Raw genomic sequence first — 17954 nt, forward strand, 5'->3', positions numbered from 1 at the left:
TTGTCCTGAAATGTTTATGTAAGATTGTGTCTGCGTTTATCTGGAAGAGGAGAAAGGAGCTATTAAGAATTCACCAAGCTTGCTTTAAAAAGGCTAAGAACCAGTGTATTAAATTCTATATATATATATATTTTTTTTTTGCGGTACGCGGGCCTCTCACTGCTGTGGCCTCTCCCGTTGCGGAGCACAGGCTCCGGACACGCAGGCTCAGCGGCCATGGCTCACGGGCCCAGCCGCTCCGTGGCATGTGGGATCTTCCCGGACCGGGGCGACGAACCTGTGTCCCCTGCATCGGCAGGCGGACTCTCAACCACTGCGCCACCAGGGAAGCCCCTCTATATTTGTTTTTTAATACAGATTGGCTGGAGGGAAAAGGTTCTGGCTGCGGGTCATCCTCAAATTCATGTTCACGTAAATGATTATTCATTTTAGATGAAAAATGTTAATATGTTAATTTATGCAAGTTTAAAAAAATATTTTAAGTGCTGTACAGCAGGAACTAACACAACATTGTAAATCAAATATACTCCAATAAAAATTAGTTTAAAAAAAGTATTTAAAGTGCATATTAAATATATCTTTTGGACAAGTAAAACTAAAAAGCAAGTATTTTACGTAAGTTGTATGTAGTTTTAAGACTAATGACCATAAAGACAAAAATAAGAGAATCTGACAAATGTGAAGTTAAAGCTCATTTTATTTACTGACAGATTAAAATCCATAACTCCAGGTAGTGCAAAATACACCACTGAACCCAATTACAAAGAACTGGTGTTAATACACAATGTTTAAGCAATGCTACACTTATTTTTGGCAAAGTGCTGTATTGTTTAGTCTGTGTAGAAAACTGACAATCTATGAACTAATCAGTATAAAAACCTTCTATAAAAACAGAAAAAAATATTTAGACAGTGGCTCAAGAAAACAAGCTGCCATTTGTGCATAGATTGATGTACAGTATATAACCTAATCAAATGTCCCTTTTGAGTTTTCAAGTTGTCGAAAAAAAATTGTGTCCAGAAACACATCAAGAAGGCACATAGTACAACCTACAAATACTCTTCAGTCTCTAGAACTGATGCCCTGCCCTTGAAAAGCAGATGTGTTCACAATTTTACTTGAGAAAAAAACAAACAAAAACAAAAAACCAAAGCCACTTAAAACACACACACACACAATTACTGATTAAGGTTCCACACCTCTGGAGGAAAGCACAACCAAAAAGCAAGCAAAACCACTCATACACAGCAAGCCTGGAAACACACACATCCAACCTCCCCAAGTACTGGTTTGGTTTTTAGAAGCCCTCCTAGAAAACAAATACTAAAACTTCAGGCAAATACTGAGCAAAATTGGGCATTTAACAATGATACAATTTAAAAAAATGTTTTAAGGAAAATTCTCAGTGACACACAAAAGAATATCCGCTTAAGCTGCCTTCCTTGGAATAGTAACTTCTCCTCCCACATAAAGGATACTGTTGCAAATAGGAAAAGATATCCTTATCTGTATGCTTTCCAGGACCTCTTTCTCCACCCCAAACCACTAATTGGTGTCACATTTCAAGTGAAATTGGTACATGGCAAGGCTGACACCACTATATGTTTTCTAAATAAAGCATTTTATATAAAACTTTAAGCATTAAGTAGATAAGGATGCCATTTATAATAATCAACAGGGCCGATGGCAGTGAACGTATCCATGATAGTAGCCCAACTTTTTAAAGAATTTAACCAGTATGTATGGGACTTATAAAATAAAAAGATAATTTTAAGGTAACATTACAAACATATGCTAGTATCTCCAGTACAAGGAGCAGTCTCTTAACTGATTCTAAAAACAAAAACTAATACTTGGAAACTCTTAAACTTTCTCCACTAAGCTATTTAAATTTAAATGTCTATCTTCTAGTTGGAGTCCTTCAATTTTTTTGTTTGTTTGTTTCCAACTCAAAGAAAATGAGAATAAGAAAGATACCCTTCTTTGCTCTCTTTTCTTAAAGAGTATAGAAGACAATATATTTCCTTGAGGAGGAAGAGAAATAGCAAAGACACCCAGATTCAAGGAAGACATAGAGATTACAAACCAGTGTACCACACAGATTTGAGAAGTAAAAACATTAGGCAATGCTGAATGGCCCTCTCAAGTTTTAAGTAAACTGTCATCTCACTAGAATCAAAGTACTGATACAACATGGAAGGTACGTAAACAGGAACAGTTTGCATGGGAACTGAAAACATGCACAGGAAATGAATGTTAAAAAAGCTCCCTGGAACAGTAAGTAAAAAATCCAATCACTTTGCACCTTCTGCCAAAAATTCCCCACCCACCCAAACATATATTATAAATTGCCACAGAAGATAAATAACGGGTGGTTAATCTTCAACTTACGGTGCAGTACATAATCAAACGAAGTGAAGAAGGAAAAGTAATAAACATAGGATATACATTATAAAATGTTTTATTAACAAAAAACACAAACTTTGAGAAACATGGTGCATTATAAAAACTAAGAAACTCGTTCATGAAGCACTGCTGTGTGCACCACATAGTCCAGACTTTTCCAAGTAACATTCTATATTATCAGTTTAGAAACAGAGCACTAAATTCAGAGGGGTCTTATTTCTCACTGCTTAAATGTTTAAGGAATATGCACTAAAGCACATTGTAAACCACTAATATTTACAATAGCAAAAATAATAAACTTATAAATAAGCTGCATTTCAGCCATGTTTCAAAGAAAACAGTCAACATCACTCTCTGTTATTATTGGTCTTAATGTCTCGCACATAGTAGATCCCTAACAAACATCTAATGACCAAGAACTTCAACTGCATCATATAACCACTTTCTTTAATGCTTACATGTGCCAATTTTAGACAGAAACCTTAGATACTGATACAGAAACGACAGTATGATATCACGGATGGTGTGTGGTAACCCTTACACTGAAAAAACATCGCAAAGACTGAAATCATTTGTTTTCCAGGTACAAAGCATAAAAAAACTTGGCCCAAATAAGGCAAACAAAAAGTCAGTAACTGATAGAGATGTAAATGTATTTAAGGTATTAGGAAATCTGAAAAAATAATAGTAAAAAAAAGACCATTGCAGTTTTATATACAAATCTGTTCATGCTGCCAAACAAATTCTCATGGCTGAACTTCTTTAACTCGTGAGGTACTAACAACTTGCATTTAATATATGAAAAAAGAGACCCCCATGTATTCAGAGGCTTACATCTATGCTCAAGTTAGCAACATACGGCCCTTTAACAGTCACGGTAGAAAACATACACACCTCCATGAAAACTCTACCTTATCTCCCAACTCTGGTAAACACAAGTAGTAACAAAATAACTTCTAGCTCAGTTTGACAAAAGTTTACAGACTTGGCCTCTTATTAGAAAACAAATAAATAAAGGGGTAGCTGAAATGGAAGGGGACTAAGGAGGGAAGGGGGATCTAGACTCTTGTTCTAAAGAGACATTCCTGGCCCTTCAGCACAGCCAGTGGACGAACAACCTACCACCACCATCTAACTAAGCTATTTGAACCTCTCCCGACTCCACATACCCCAGTCTAGTCAGAAAAGAGCACAGCTCTTCGCTCAAAAAAAATCTCCCATGGTTCCCTGCATCCAACTGCTACAGGGTTACTGAAGAATATACTAATACTTCATATAACTATATGCTGCTTTTGCCCTTGACAACACTGTATAGCGGTGTACTTATTTAATTAGGGTTGCAGAGGAGATGGAAAAATAAGCTATTTGATTATGAAGGTGATTGTACTGCTCTGTCTATGTAGAATGTGCTTTGGATTGTAAATACGTTGAACTTAATTTCAGAGGGAGCTGGTGAAGCGTGCAGATGGCTCAGCGAAACCCATTACAGCTGCTAAAAGATAAAAGTGAGTGGCTAGAGGTAAGGAACTCGATTTCCTCTGCGCTGAGTGAACTGGCCTCTGTGTGAAAGAAGCCCCGCCCCGGCTTCATTAGCATCGCCTCTGAGGAGCAGCTGTGGCAGAGGAGTTGCCGCAGCCCCACCCCCATCACCAGTCTCAGCAGAGAGGCCCCTGGAATTTCACGCAAGGATCAGTTCTCGGCAGTCCCCCTTCAAGTCAGTATACAGTCCTCCCAACAGTCCCCCCAACAACTGTGAGGGCGGAACGTACCACTGCTCCCCCACTGGTGGAGGAAACAGAGGCCAAAGTGGTTAAAGATTTTGCCCGAAGAACGAGTTAAAACAAAAATATGAAAACTCAAGGAAGCCAACCTGTCACCCTTCATTTAGATGCTATGAAGAGATGTCACCAGGGATCCCCTTCACCCTTGCTTGCCACTCGGCAGGATAGTCTCCGTGGCAGAGGATCTATCACTGCATCAGAAATATAAAGCCTCTCTCTTCCCTTGGGCACATATAAATAGGAAGTCACTCAAGTGCTAGGACAAGTACTTCTGAATTTACAGCTGATGTGAGGTGGCGAGTAGCCAGAGCTGGCAGGAAAGAATCCAAACAACTTAAACAGTAGACCAATGGGTTAGTTATGGACACACATTTTTTCAAATATAATTTCACAGGTCTAATTTAATCCCTCTGCATGTGAGACGAGTGCTGTTGTCCCACGATGCCTGTAATGTCTGTACCATGTCACACAGTCACATCGGAATCACTGAATGTACTGTTCGCTAACACTTAATGTACCTGAATTCCAAAATGAACTGTATGGCTAATCTGGGAAATAAAAAACCCATACACACAGAAATATATCAAGTTTTCTTCCAAAAGAAAGTTCAGCCATAATTCCATTATATCTGCGGCAACCACATCACTTGTTAATGCTCGTGTTAGTGTGTAAAAATGTATTCACTATATACAGAAAAGATTATCAAGTACTGGTCAATAAAGTGTACGGCTGACCCTGAGAATAAATTTCTGCTTACTCAAAAGATTGATTAATACCAAATAAAATGAAATTGAAAGGTGCCTATTCTCGTACTTGGGAAGAAATCTCTTTAAATTGCTAACTTGTGTACACCGTAATAGATTTAAAGACATTCCCAAACACTAAACACTGTAACTGTATTGATATGTTTCCAAAAATATTCTGAAAAGATTTACAAAAAAGTAAATGTTAAGAGCAAGGCATTACGTGATACACAACATGTAAATCTGGTCTTCAAGATAGTGTCTAAACATACCGATAAAACTGTGTGATTGGTCATCAGTTGTCTGTAAAGAGACAGCATATTCATCGTCCATACACACACATGCACACACATATGCACAAGCCAAGAGAAACCAACCAAACACACTTGAAATTCTTAGTAATTGTACTGACGTGGGCAGGGCTGATGGACAGCCCAGCCATTGTGCTTGATTTGCCGAGAGTGGCAATCCCTGGTAAGATTTTGGCGACGAAGGCTATTTCTGTTCAGAGACTGTCTTTCACTGTGTTCTTTTATCCACTGGGAAGGGCGAAAGCTCTTGGGTTGCTCCAGAAAAGCTGTATGAGCAGCGAGAGCTGCAACATAGCAATGAATATGCTGCCCCATTTCATTCTGAGCTTCCACTCTGAAACAGAAAAAAATGGGGATGTATTAAGCAACAGAGTATGTTATTAATGAGACTGCAAAAGCTACCTGGCAACTCAATTTGCGACACTAATTTGTTTATGGTTGAATGAGAGCTTAGTGTCTCATGGCTGACAGACAAGCTTGTATCAGTCAGTGACCACACTGACTGATAATGGTAGAAAGGAGAAGCCAACTTTCAATCGAAATACGCCATAGAACCCACAGGTGGTTAATTAAGTGGGCTGTATTTTTTAAAAAATGCTTTACGCTTTGAGTGAATTTCAGTTATACACAAACACATTTATATAAGCTTCCTAGGAGGGGAACTAACATGTGTTTTAATTCTCACTACAACCTTAAAAGGAAACTGTATTAACTCCCAGATTTTACTGATCAAAAAACTCAGGCTCAGAGACGTTAAGGTCACAATTACTAACTGACTCAACCAATATTCCAACATAGGTCACATTCCAAAGACCATGGTTATGAGGCAGGGTTGATACTGATGCACTGCGCCAACAGCACCTTCACAGATGTTTTCTGTCTATAAGTAAAATGTTCTAGGTAACAAGCTTTAAATCTGTATTTACTAGAAACATGCATAAGGAAATTCTACTCATTTAAAATTCTCAGTAAGAAGCTACCTGCTTATTACAGAAAACAATTCTAAGTTTTAAATTTATATCACAACTGGGCACATTTTGTAACGGCATTTGCATAGCAATGTTATAAAAACCCTTAGGGAGAACACAATCTTAAAATATGGCTACAAACCACATAATTATTATATGTTTTCTATATTAAAAGCTAATCAATAGATCTAAACTATATGTACACATAATGAAGAACTTCAAGATTTTTAAGGGTTATTTTACACAGGAAAGGCAGTTATATATTCTGCCTATAACCACTAGAGGAAAACACAATGATCTTTTAATATATTGTTTTTATTAAATGGTAGAATTAAAGCAGGTCACATTAAGAAACTAATAGAGAGCAGTGAAAATAAAGACAGTGGTTTCTAAAAGGTGGGTGCCTCGAGTCCTTCGCCTCCCTGCTCAGACTGATACACATATCACACAGTCTCAAAGGGAATATACTTACTCTGTGCCAGTGAGTCTTATAAGCAGCTTTTCCTGGCCCTACAAATGTTAAATGGTGAACTATTAAATCACTAGTAAGGTTTAAAATGCTATTTAATTTTACTATTAGTATGTGGTCAACTTTTCTTTATTATAACTGGTTTACTATGGGTCATTAAAGGCACATGTATTACTTAATTCAAGATTATGATAGCACATAAACCTTCAAAAACAATATTTATAAAGGCTAAAATGCAATAAAGTACATACTCTGAAGCCCATCTTTAATTATGAAGCACCTTACTTTTATGTGCTTTATGGTAATCTCTTCAAGGATAGACAGGATGGAAACAATCTAACTTTTGAAAGATATATGATTTATTTCTTGCTCAGAAAATACAAATATTTACTACAGAGCCATCCTCCTAATTTTGGTGACATCTTATCACTATCTTGATTTAGTGGGCCTTTCTTATAAGAATTTCAAATCCAAATATAAAGATGTTAAAAAAATTTTAATTATTATAAAACTATAGTAATTTGCAGTACTTTCTTATGTTCAAAAAGAATTCATATAAAATTGTGTTCATTTGATCCTTTATGTTTAACTACCCTATGTGTTATATCAACATTATATCAAAACATATAACAAGATACAGTAACAAACAAGATATAAAAAAATGAACATTCTCACTGCATCAAAACTGCAAACACATAACCAGATGCAGCGCAAGGTCCTGAACTGGATGCTGGTTTGGACAAACTAGATGAAATATTCTGGACTCTAGCGGGCAAATCTGAGAATGGTCTGTGTAGTTGACGAAGTAAAATTTTACTGGAAAAAAAGGTAGAGATCATTGCCTAAGGAAGCAGATTATAAAATAGTACATACAGCTTGATGCCACTTAGGTTAAAATGGTGTATGTACCTGTGCATGGGCACATTCAGAAAAAACAATCTGGAAGGATATGACCTAGAGTCTTAACAGTATTCATCTCTTGGTAGTGAGAACGTCATTTAAAATTTTTTTGCATTTTCTAATTTTCTGTAGTGCCTATGTACTGCTTCTATAATAAGTTGTCCACAAAGCTGCTGAATACATACATGTATACACACACAATTAAAACAAAATACTGAAACGTAAATATGCAAATGTTACTAATTTAAAGGGGCTATTAATCACGGTAAATTCTCAAGTGGAATTCCTCAAAGATGAGATCAAAATCAGGGTGGGAAAAATTTCTAAGAACTGAAGAAATTAATTTGCATCAACTGTAAAGCAATTAAATCAATACCACTTCCAAAAAATTATATTTTAAACTTTTGTTGGAATGCCTGAAACATTAACCTCTTGATAAATTTATAGTGTGGAATACAGTGCCAGTTAAAGTAACATTTCCCATCAAAGATCTTACCCAGTATAAAGCCTGGGTTAACTATATAAGCAAATTGTTTTTCAATTTGGTATAAGTGTATGTTTATCCTCATTCAAGATCATCTACAATATTGAGACTTGAGAGTGCAGCAAACTCTGGTAAAGTTAACAAATTAAGGAGCTGCCTGGGCTTTTGTTTATATTTGGCAAACAGGAAATAGAAGATATATACAGTGGTCTAGTTAGTAGAGTTGGAGGCTGGACAATCCCAAAAGAGGCCTTTTGGATGACAGCACGAACCACAATTCACCTGTTCCCTTGACAGGTACTAAGGGAACTAAGTCAGTACCAGCATCCTGCAAATACTTTATTACCATAGGAAACCTTCCACTAACATGCATCACGGACTAGCTGGACTTTGAGCTAATTAACGTGGCCATGGGTTTTATTTTAGTGGGTGGGAGCGATCTTGAGTATAGTCTCTGAATGAAGGCCACAGACTGTGAGTTTGTTTTGGAATACATCACTGACCAGGCACCCTCCCTGAACCTTTCCAGGCCCTCAACCTATCTGCCATTCGAACAGAGCCTTTCAGAGCACTTGGGACACCCGTGTAACAGCAAAACATGGTTTGGGTATGAAATCTTTCCTCCATAAGGCAGATAACAACCCTCCGAGCAAAATGTTCTGGTAAATCTGCCGTTTTACTTCATGCTTGAGATTCCTCAGGTTTTAAGGTTCAGCGCCATTTGATGTGACCTAGTTAGGACTACTTGGAAGATCATAAGAGATTTATTTTAAGATATACTATTCTTGTCGGATTTGATGCCCCAAATAATCCAGTCTATAAAGTGCCAGAGTTATATTCTAAGATACTGAGCAGAAAGGCCAGTCTTTTCCTCCCATTCAGTAGAATGATTTTATAAATGACACAGCTCTCCATTACGTAACTGGGGCCATGCTATAACTCACTTTTTTGAAAATCTAAAAGGAATAAGTTTTTTCATACCATCAACTGCCTTGTGCACTAGGCATAGACTTTCATGAATCTCTATAAGATTGCTTTGCATCTTCTAAAAACTCAGCTTTGAACTGTAGTAGAAATAAATAAAATGCATACTAAACAGACTGTCTGTGGAGAGAGCAACGTACCTGGGACTGCTTGGGTTATGAAATTCCTCAGTCCCACAGTGGGCCTCACTGAGGCTGGGGCAGGGGTTATGCACAGCATAGACAGACATGCTGGGGTGTTCGATGAGAAGGTTTTCCATAGGACTGGTTTCCACCTTGATAGTGGTTAATCCACCTGCAGTAAAACACGGGGGAGGGGTGATAAACCAGCTCTCCTCCATCGGACAGGACTCAAACTGGAGGAAGCAGGAATCACTTGTATCAGTTAAGCACTCGAGAGACGCGGGTAAACAGGAAAAGACTGAAGGGTGCTCGGTAGGTGACTCTTCACTGATGTCTTCTTCTTCCTCGTCTTCTGCTGCTGAGAAACCAGTGCAAGTGTCTAGATCGTAGTCCACACATGTCGTTGAAGTCCCACGGGATAGGAGTATCACATTGATATCACATCAGAGCACAGAAAAAGAAGAGATGATGCTGTTAGCTGATGCTCACATTCCTCCCTTTACTTAGGTCAGAAACAAAACCATTCATATTCACTCACAATGATTATAATTTCTCAGCACCTAGTATGTGTGTGCGTGTGTGTGTGTGTGTGTTGGGGGGTGTGTATCACTGTAGGGATGGATTATGTTGGTTTTGCAGGAACAGTTTTTAAGGCTGTTTCTCTTCTGCTGAGGAAACACATAATGCGCCAAATGGGTTACTGCTTGTCTAGTATGAGGATTTTCTATTAAAGTGCCTCTGATTTGATCGGGGTGTAAGAGCTGCAAAACTGCAAAGTCTGACATCAAACAATTTCCCTGACTGATCATCCGGCACAGAATGCTTCCTGCAAATTTTTCAGACAAATTCTTGTTTATTTACTTTTAAGGCTTAAAAACCTTCAGAGTTACTGGTTTACTTATGCAAAAACTAGATGCAAGAGTTTCCACTTTTGCTGTGATGATTAACGGCTAAGAACACCCTTACCTATGAAGTCAACAAGAATCCATTCATCATCTTCTTTCTCACTAAATTCTGGTTCTTGGTTGGAAGAAGTATTGACTTCACCCACAAACATTTTATTCAGTCTCTGAAACATTGTTAAGGCAAGACTGAGACTTTGGCTGGATGTCTTTATAGCTGAGATTTCAAAAACCTGTCTTCTGTCAGCCTGATGGCACTGACAGGGGATTAAAGTGCACAAGTTGCTTATTCAACTTAGGCGAGAAGCAAGAAGAGTCATTATCCCTAAAATAAAAGAGAAAAAGAAGGTTATTTCAAATCAGCACGTTTATGTAATACGTGTATGTGGTTTTAAAATACACACACATATCCCCACCCTTAGAAAAAAGCACATGCCTTAGCCTACAGCTATGGCTCTTCCCTTCTTTCAAACACAAGATGTGCAATATCTCTTTTACAAACATTATGAATCAAGTACTCAAACACAACCTGTAAATATCTCAAAATGTGCAAAAGAAGGGGTTGGTTCTTTTTCACACCTGTGCTTTCATAATAAGGGATAAATTTGAACAACGTGTGTCAACTGAAATACTACTTTTCTGTAAGTAGAGCAAAGACTGGGTGTTCATGGTCAACTGGCCAGAAGCTGCCAAATGAAGCCCGCAGTAGAGACCAGTGAGTGACCACTATCACGCCAGGCCCTCACCTTTCCCTGGCACCCTTTCTCCGCTCTGTTTTTGCATATGATCGTTAAGCACACCTAATTACATTTAAAATCTGTAAGTACTTTGACCTTCAAAACAATTCCTGCAGCTGGCATGGAGAAAGTCAAACTGTAGAAAACTCAGGTGAACAGCAACTAGAACCGGAAACGACCACTGTGCCTGGGTTCAAATGCTGGCTCTGTGGTTTATGCCCTAAGAGTAAGGAAGTCAATATTTCAGGAGGCAGTGGTTCTACCTCATGGAGTTCCCGTGAGTTCTAAATGAGGAACTCCAGCCTCATCTGATCTTCTTCCAGAGTTCCAGATTTATATATCCATTTCTGCCTGCCTACCCGATGGGCGTATCAAACCCCCAAAATAGCAAAGAGATCTTTTAATTTTCCCCTACAAACATACTCAGGCACACTTGCCCTTCACCCCCTACTCAGGAAGGAGAGGCAGCAGCATCCAGCAGTTATTCAGGCCAAAAGCCTTGCCCTTACCCTCGACTCCCTTTGATCCTTACCCCCGTGCTCCACCCCTCAACCAAACTCCCAGCAAGTCCTGTTGCCTCTAGCTGCACACTTGGCTCGAATCCACCTACTTCTCTCCACCACTCTCACCCTGGTTGAAGCCAACTGGTGTCTCTCCAGACTTTGCCAATCACCACTCCTACACAGTCTCCCAGATCCTACTCTTGTCAAATGAGATAGTGCAGGCAACCTACTTAGCAAGGCACTTGGTACAAGATTCTCAGTCAACGTCAACTATTAGTCACAAATATTTGCTGAGCGCCTATTACGGGTCAGGCCGAGCGCTCAGTGCAGCGGAGGCAGCAGTAGACAAGGCCCTCCCACGGCAAGTGCAACAACCCAGCGTGATGAGTGCCACTTGAGGAGAAGTACCAGTGCTCCTCAAATCCACACAGGCAGAGGTCAGGCAAGGACACCTGAAATCAATGACTTCAATCGTGAATGGCTGAGAAGCTCAAGAACGGAGGAAGGAGGAGAAAGAACACTGTGAAAATGTGCAGATAAGTGAGAATGTGGCGCCTTCGGTGTGGCTCAAGATCCAGGTGGACGGTCCTGAGAGCAGGCTCGGGGGCTAAGCGGGGACCAGATCCTGCAGGACCTTGTAAGCCAGAAGTGAAGGGGAGGGAAAGGTCAAGGATGCCCCAGGTTTTTGGCCTGACCAACTGGGGGGATGGTGGGATAGTTCAGTGGAAGAGGAACACTGCAGAGGTACAGGCTGTGCACTCTGGACACATGGAATTGTGGAAATCTGCAAATCCCACACCGGGGATGTCTGGAAGGCAGCTGAGTACAGGACTCTGCAGTCCAAGAGCGTGGTGTCTGCTGGGGGCACAGATTTGAGAGTTATCAACACAGAGGGGATGACAGGAACCATAAGAGTGGGTGAGCACATCCAGGGAGTGTCAGTCTTGAATCCCTAACTTCAGACTCTTGACATTTCACTTTCAAGACAGTCATCTTTAGCTGTAAATGTAGTTCGACTCTGCAGCTGATGAGGCTCCTGGTTCAGTTCTTTATGTGCACACTGCAGGCTACTGCCCATGTGCAGTACTACAGATGTGTGCACAGACAGCACTGGAATACTTCTGTGGCCACAATCTGTCATCCTCGGCCATCCATTATGAAAAGCGGGTAAACAGGAAGTATCACTTGCATAACCAGTCTTCCTGAAACCCTTCTGGGAAGCAACATGGCCAGGAGTCTGGAGCTCTAGTACGAGAACACAAAGTCAGATTTCTGTTCCATGTAAGAGAATTTAGAAGAAAAGCGGGCTGTGTAATTGGCCTGACATATCCCAAAAGATGATCTATCCCATGGGTAAACAGCCTATGAGCTGATGAGCTGATATGTAAATAAAGGTTTTGAGCATATATGCTAGGAGGGAAAAAAGATATTTTCAAAATCTTTTCCCCATTTCTCTTAAATTATGGAGGCATGTATCGGCCCCAACTACAATTCTGTGTCTGCTGACCCGGTTGGGAGAATAATGCCAATTCTCCAGAGTACAGGGCTGGACTCAGCCCCTGCCCCAGTGAGAGCTGCTGGGTGGGGAGGGAGCACCCCACAGGAAAACCTTGCTCGTCTTGAGTGAGCCCTTCTCCCCCAAATGTGATGCCACATGAGGTAAGTCACTGGGGCCCAGGCCACTTAAGTGGCAGCTACAAGGCAGAAAACATGCTGGGGCCACTATGGTTGGGCAGCTGCAAGTTCCCAACTGCAAACTGCACCCTCTGGCTGCAGCTCCAAAACCATAACATGGAAGCCAGGTTTTGCCTGGAACACATGCAGCTCTGCCACAGGAAAGGGGTCTCTGGAGGAGCTTTCCATGGGACGGCACAAGTCAATCTTCTTTCGGTTTCCTGAAGTGAGGTTGGTCTAACTTTGCAAAGTTCCTTTGGCCCTGCTTTCTATAGCTGTCACAAAGCACCAGGAGCTGTTGGAGAGACCCCAATACACTAAAATTGTTCAGTGAGGTGGCTGCCAGGGATATTAGGTGAATGAACATTTAAAATGTGACTAGTGTGACCGAGAAACTAAATTTGTAATCTTATTTAATTTGGGATATATTAGGTTAAATAAAATATATAAATTAAATTAATTTCACCTATTTCTTTGCCCCTTTTTAATGTGGCTACTTAAAAATTTAAACATGCATATATATTTTTATTGGACAATACTGTTTTAGAAAAATCTTTCTAATGTCTTGATGGCCTATCCTCTCAATGACCCAGAGACTGTCCCTACCGAGGCACTGCTACTCTTGACCTTGGCTCCCACCCAGGAATGGAGGCTCTCCATGGGGCTGGTTCTATGTGGAGCTGAAAGGCACAGCAGAACTTCAGACTTCACTCCTCACCACATACCACTGACTTTTTCGTATTCACAACTCTAGGACAATGATAAAACTAAAGTGAAAAATTCCAGAGAAAGCAAGTGTCCTAAGAGGACAAATTTACAAATACAGCTCTGCAATTTAGGAAACAGGTAGAGGAATGAAGGCTAGGTTAGGTGGCGCTGCTGTTCTCTGGGGCACCTGCAAGCCTGGCAGTCTCACCCCAGTGGAGAAAAGAGACAGTGTCTGGTCCCCAGCATTTCAAGAAGGCAGCTTTGTCCCTCTTCTGCTTGGCTCAAAATACCTCCATTCCCTCCCTTTTAAAAAATGTCTTTTTCATTATAAAATGAACCAAACCACATTTAGAAAGTTTGGAAAGTAAATAAGGAAACTAGTTATTATTCCATGCTTTGTTGCAATCATTGTTAACATATTGTACATTTTCTTCTACACAGTTTCTTTTTATCACAATTGTAGGCTAATGCACGCACAATTTTGTATCCCGCTTTATTACCTAACATTTTATCATCAATGTTTTCTTTCTTTTTATCATCAATGTTTTCATATTTCATGAGTAGAAATGTTCTGTGGGCAGAGAAAGATGGCTGAGTTTAATACTTATGGGGTACAGGATTCTAGTTTGAGAACTCAGAAAAGGAGTTACTAGTCTGGAAGAGCTTGTTCGTGCGATTTATTTTCTCATTTTTGAGACAAGCAACCAACCTAGGGGCCGCATGGCTCTGGAGCTGGCCTGCTTTGTTTGGAATCTTGACTCAGCTCCCCGGAACCTGTGTGTACTCAGGATATATAGTAACTTCTCGGTGCCTCAGTTTTCTCAGGGTAGTGCCATTGTGAGGATTAAGTATGTATCACTTAAAAGCAGGCATACAGCAGGCACCTAGTAAGTATTAACCACAAGTTCACTTCAAACCAGTTGTATGACTGTGAGCAAGTCACTTAGCATCCTTGGGTCTGAGTGTCTTTATCGACAAAATGTTTATATAATAATTAGAGGGCTTCCCTGGTGGCGCAGTGGTTGGGAGTCCGCCTGCCGATGCGGGGGACGGGGGTTCGTGCCCCGGTCCGGGAGGGTCCCGCGTGCCGCGGAGCAGCTGGGCCCGTGGGCCATGGCCACTGGGCCTGTGCGTCCGGAGCCTGTGCTCCGCAACGGGAGCGGCCACAGCAGTGAGAGGTCCGCATACGGAAAAAAAAAAAAAAAAAAAAAATTAGAGCTACAATTTACTGAATGCTTATATGTGACAGACTTGAGGTACTTATTTGTCCCATTTGACTAATAAGGAAACTGAGGCTCAGAAATTAAGTAACTTGCTCAAAAGCGACAGAGCTGGTCAGCGCTAGGGCCAGCGTTAGAGTGTGTGTCTGGTCCCAAGGGCCTTGCTCCCCCCTGCCCCCCCACCCCCACCCCACCCCAGCACAGGATCTCTCAGGCTCCTTCCAGCCTCAACTCTGGCTCTACGAACTTCAGAGAACAGCACTTTTCCGTTGCTTTTGGCTGCCAGTAGGCGGCTCCAAAACATTTTAAATTAAAAAAAAACAACAAAAAATACTCTGATGATTTAACTTCTAACTATGTGTACACTTGTGGCTTCTTGACAGTTTTGAAATATCAAATGGCTAAATTAACACATCGTCATCAAAAAGCAGCCTCAAAATGATCGTTCTCTCACTAGTTTAGAAAAATAAACATTCTGATTCGAGTGATTCTAAATAAATTTTAAACTGCATTAAAACCAAGCGAAGAAAGTTGTCTTTGCTTGTTCCACTCTACCTAGCCTATTCAACTGGCTACAAGGGGGTTATTCTCCCCAGGATCCACCAGGTTGGCTCTGAAGGCTGAATGACAGCGGACAAAGACAGCAGTAAGTGGTAATTCACAGCCTGTTAACCTTAAAATTTGAAAGTGGGACCATTCCCAAGAGAGCTATGAGCAAGCGATGGAGCATTCACAAAAAAGAACAAAAGACAGGATGGAAAAACAAACGAGACCTTAGTCATAGAAATTAGTAAGGTCCTGGTTCCAGGCAGGAGCCTTTGAAAATTATGCTGCCAATTCAGGATTACAGTGGCTGTGACTTAAAAGCAAAAGCTTCCTAATGCTTTTCACATCTGCAATGAAATATATATTTCAATTACCAAGCAAGTGATTTCAAGATCTTGGGGCACCTCATTATTACCTCTGTTCAATGATCCCATGGGTCGCTTTCCACTCCCCTTTCCCAAAACTACTTTGTATTCAGAAAAGGTTCTTTTCCGAATGATGGAAGGGGGGAGGGGAGCTCTTCCTAAATCTACTCTAACTGGAATTAACATAGAAGATAATGAGCAGGTGTAATTAGGAAATACAATAAAAACAAGGAATCCCTAAGTAAAATTCATCTGCAACTTTTTAAAGAGAAAAACCAATTCCCTTTAACTGTCTGTGTAGTCTTGAGTAAGTTACTCAATCTCTCTGGGCCCTCAGGTTTCCTATGCGTAATACAGCCTACTTCAGAGGGTTACTGTGGGAATCAATTTGAGATAACGCAAGTAAAGTCCTCACATAGTATATGGCACATGAGAAGCACCCAATCAGCGCGAGTGATCAAAACGATGAGGGTTTTAATTCTGATGGGCAGGGAAACTGCTCTTTCCACACGTGCAACCTCAAACAGTGATGTGGAAAATCGAGCAGGGTCAAGGAACATGCAAGGGACAGGCGGACACTCGGCGGGCGCCGGTCGCCGGGTAACTGAGCCGCTGCGCTGCCGAGCGCGACCCTACGCTGGGAGGGCTGCGGGAGGAGCAGCGGCGGCGCCGCGGGCCTGGGGGGGATGCGTCCCGGGGCGGCGGCCGCGCTCGCTCCTCCGGAGCCGGGGGCTCCGACGCCGAGTCCTCAGCGGGCAGCTGCAGTCCAACGGCGGAGGGCAGGAGGAGGAGTGGAGGGGAGTGAGGAGGAGGAGAGAGAGGAGGAGGTCCCGCCGCGGCCAAGAAAACAGGCCACACTCTGGGGAGGAGGCAGAAACCGAACACCCAACCGCCGCCCCTCGCCGGGGCTTGGCCGGCCCGTGTCCGGGCGCCGCCTCCGCCCTCACCCCGGGACCAACGAGGGTCTGCCGAGCGGGTGGACGGCAGGCCCGCAGTGGCGAGCGGAGGGAGCGGAGGCAGCGGAGGCAGGGAGCGCACTGACCGCGGCTCGCGGGCCGACCCGAGGGCAGGGCGCGCGGGTCGGGCAACGCCGCGGGGCGGCCGGGCGCGAGCGGCCCTGGACGCCGGCCCCGCCCGCACTTACGTGGGCCCGACCAGCAGCCGGACGGGCGGCGAAGGCAGCGGGTGCCCGGCTTGGCAGGGACCGGCGGGAACCGGTGCGCTGGCGGCGCGGGGCGGCTGAGGTAGCTGCGGCTCCCGGACGGCGGGCGCGGGGCTCGGGGCGCGGGGCCGGTCCAGCCCTCCTGTGGCCGCGCCACTGGCCGCCGCCGGCCCGTCTCGTTCCTTTTGTTGTTGTGCAGCTTCGGAACAGCTGATCGGCCGCTGCGCCCGCCCGTCGGGCCCGCCCGCCGGGCAGCCCCGCCCCGCCCCGCCCCGGGGCCGCGCCAGGCCCGGCCCACCAATCGGCGGCGCGGGGGCCCCGGGGCCGCCCTGCTAGAGGTTGTCACTAACGCACGTGACCTGGCGCCGAGCCGGGCGACGCTCTCGAGTTAGAAACAAGCCCGGGCAACAAAGCCCGGGCGCCGAGGGGATAGAAGAGGGGCGAGCGGAAGCGGGGGTAGAGGGGGTGGGGGTGGGAGCTGGTACTGGGGCGCCTGGGAGAGAGGAGAGGAGGGGCTGGGGGCGAACAAAAATGGGAACCCACTGGAGTGTGAGGACGAACTGGAACTGGAAGGGGAGAGGAAGAGCCCCGGCCCCAGCTGTCCCTTTGGCCAAGTGAGGGGCCGAGCGTTTGGGGCGTAAAGGAACACAAAGTGTTTTCTGCTCTGAGAGGAAAATTAAGGGCATTGAGGAGGGTGATGGAGGCCAAAGACTGTGACGCAGGCCCACTTAACTTCTTGGTCTTCTTAGGAGAGAAAGTCTGGGCTCCAGATACAGGGATGCCTCCCACCCAACCTCCTTTTTAAGACCAGGAGCCAGGCCCCACCTCGCTGTGGTAACTGACACTGGGAGCTGACTGAACTCGCCTGCAAGCTCAGGATTCAACCCAGAGGCCGGCGAGGCAGAAGAGGCCATCAGACCAGACCTGAAGGCAGAGACGTCAGGAGCCTGGAGGCCCTTTGCTATGGAA

At 43.2% G+C, this 17954-nt stretch overlaps 1 protein-coding gene across 2 annotated transcripts; it reads right to left on the reverse strand.

Annotated features, from left to right (window-relative positions):
- Positions 1–684: 684 nt before the first annotated feature.
- TP53INP1 (tumor protein p53 inducible nuclear protein 1) lies at positions 685–17179 on the reverse strand. Of its 2 annotated transcripts, XM_059994925.1 has the most exons (5): positions 16968–17179; positions 10135–10395; positions 9187–9547; positions 6682–6719; positions 5463–5575 (listed from the first exon to the last, which is right to left on the reverse strand). In XM_059994925.1, exons 2-4 carry the CDS (start codon positions 10244–10246, stop codon positions 6698–6700), a joined length of 495 nt encoding a protein of 164 aa, XP_059850908.1. In that variant the 5' UTR covers positions 10247–10395; positions 16968–17179; the 3' UTR covers positions 5463–5575; positions 6682–6697. The 2 variants fall into 2 exon arrangements, with proteins under 2 accessions (XP_059850907.1, XP_059850908.1); XM_059994924.1 differs by lacking the exon at positions 6682–6719 and having other exon boundaries at positions 685–5575.
- Between the last annotated feature and the right edge of the window lie 775 nt (positions 17180–17954).

Source organism: Delphinus delphis, chromosome 17, assembly GCF_949987515.2.
Source record: "Delphinus delphis chromosome 17, mDelDel1.2, whole genome shotgun sequence".
Taxonomy (NCBI): Eukaryota; Metazoa; Chordata; class Mammalia; order Artiodactyla; family Delphinidae; genus Delphinus; species Delphinus delphis.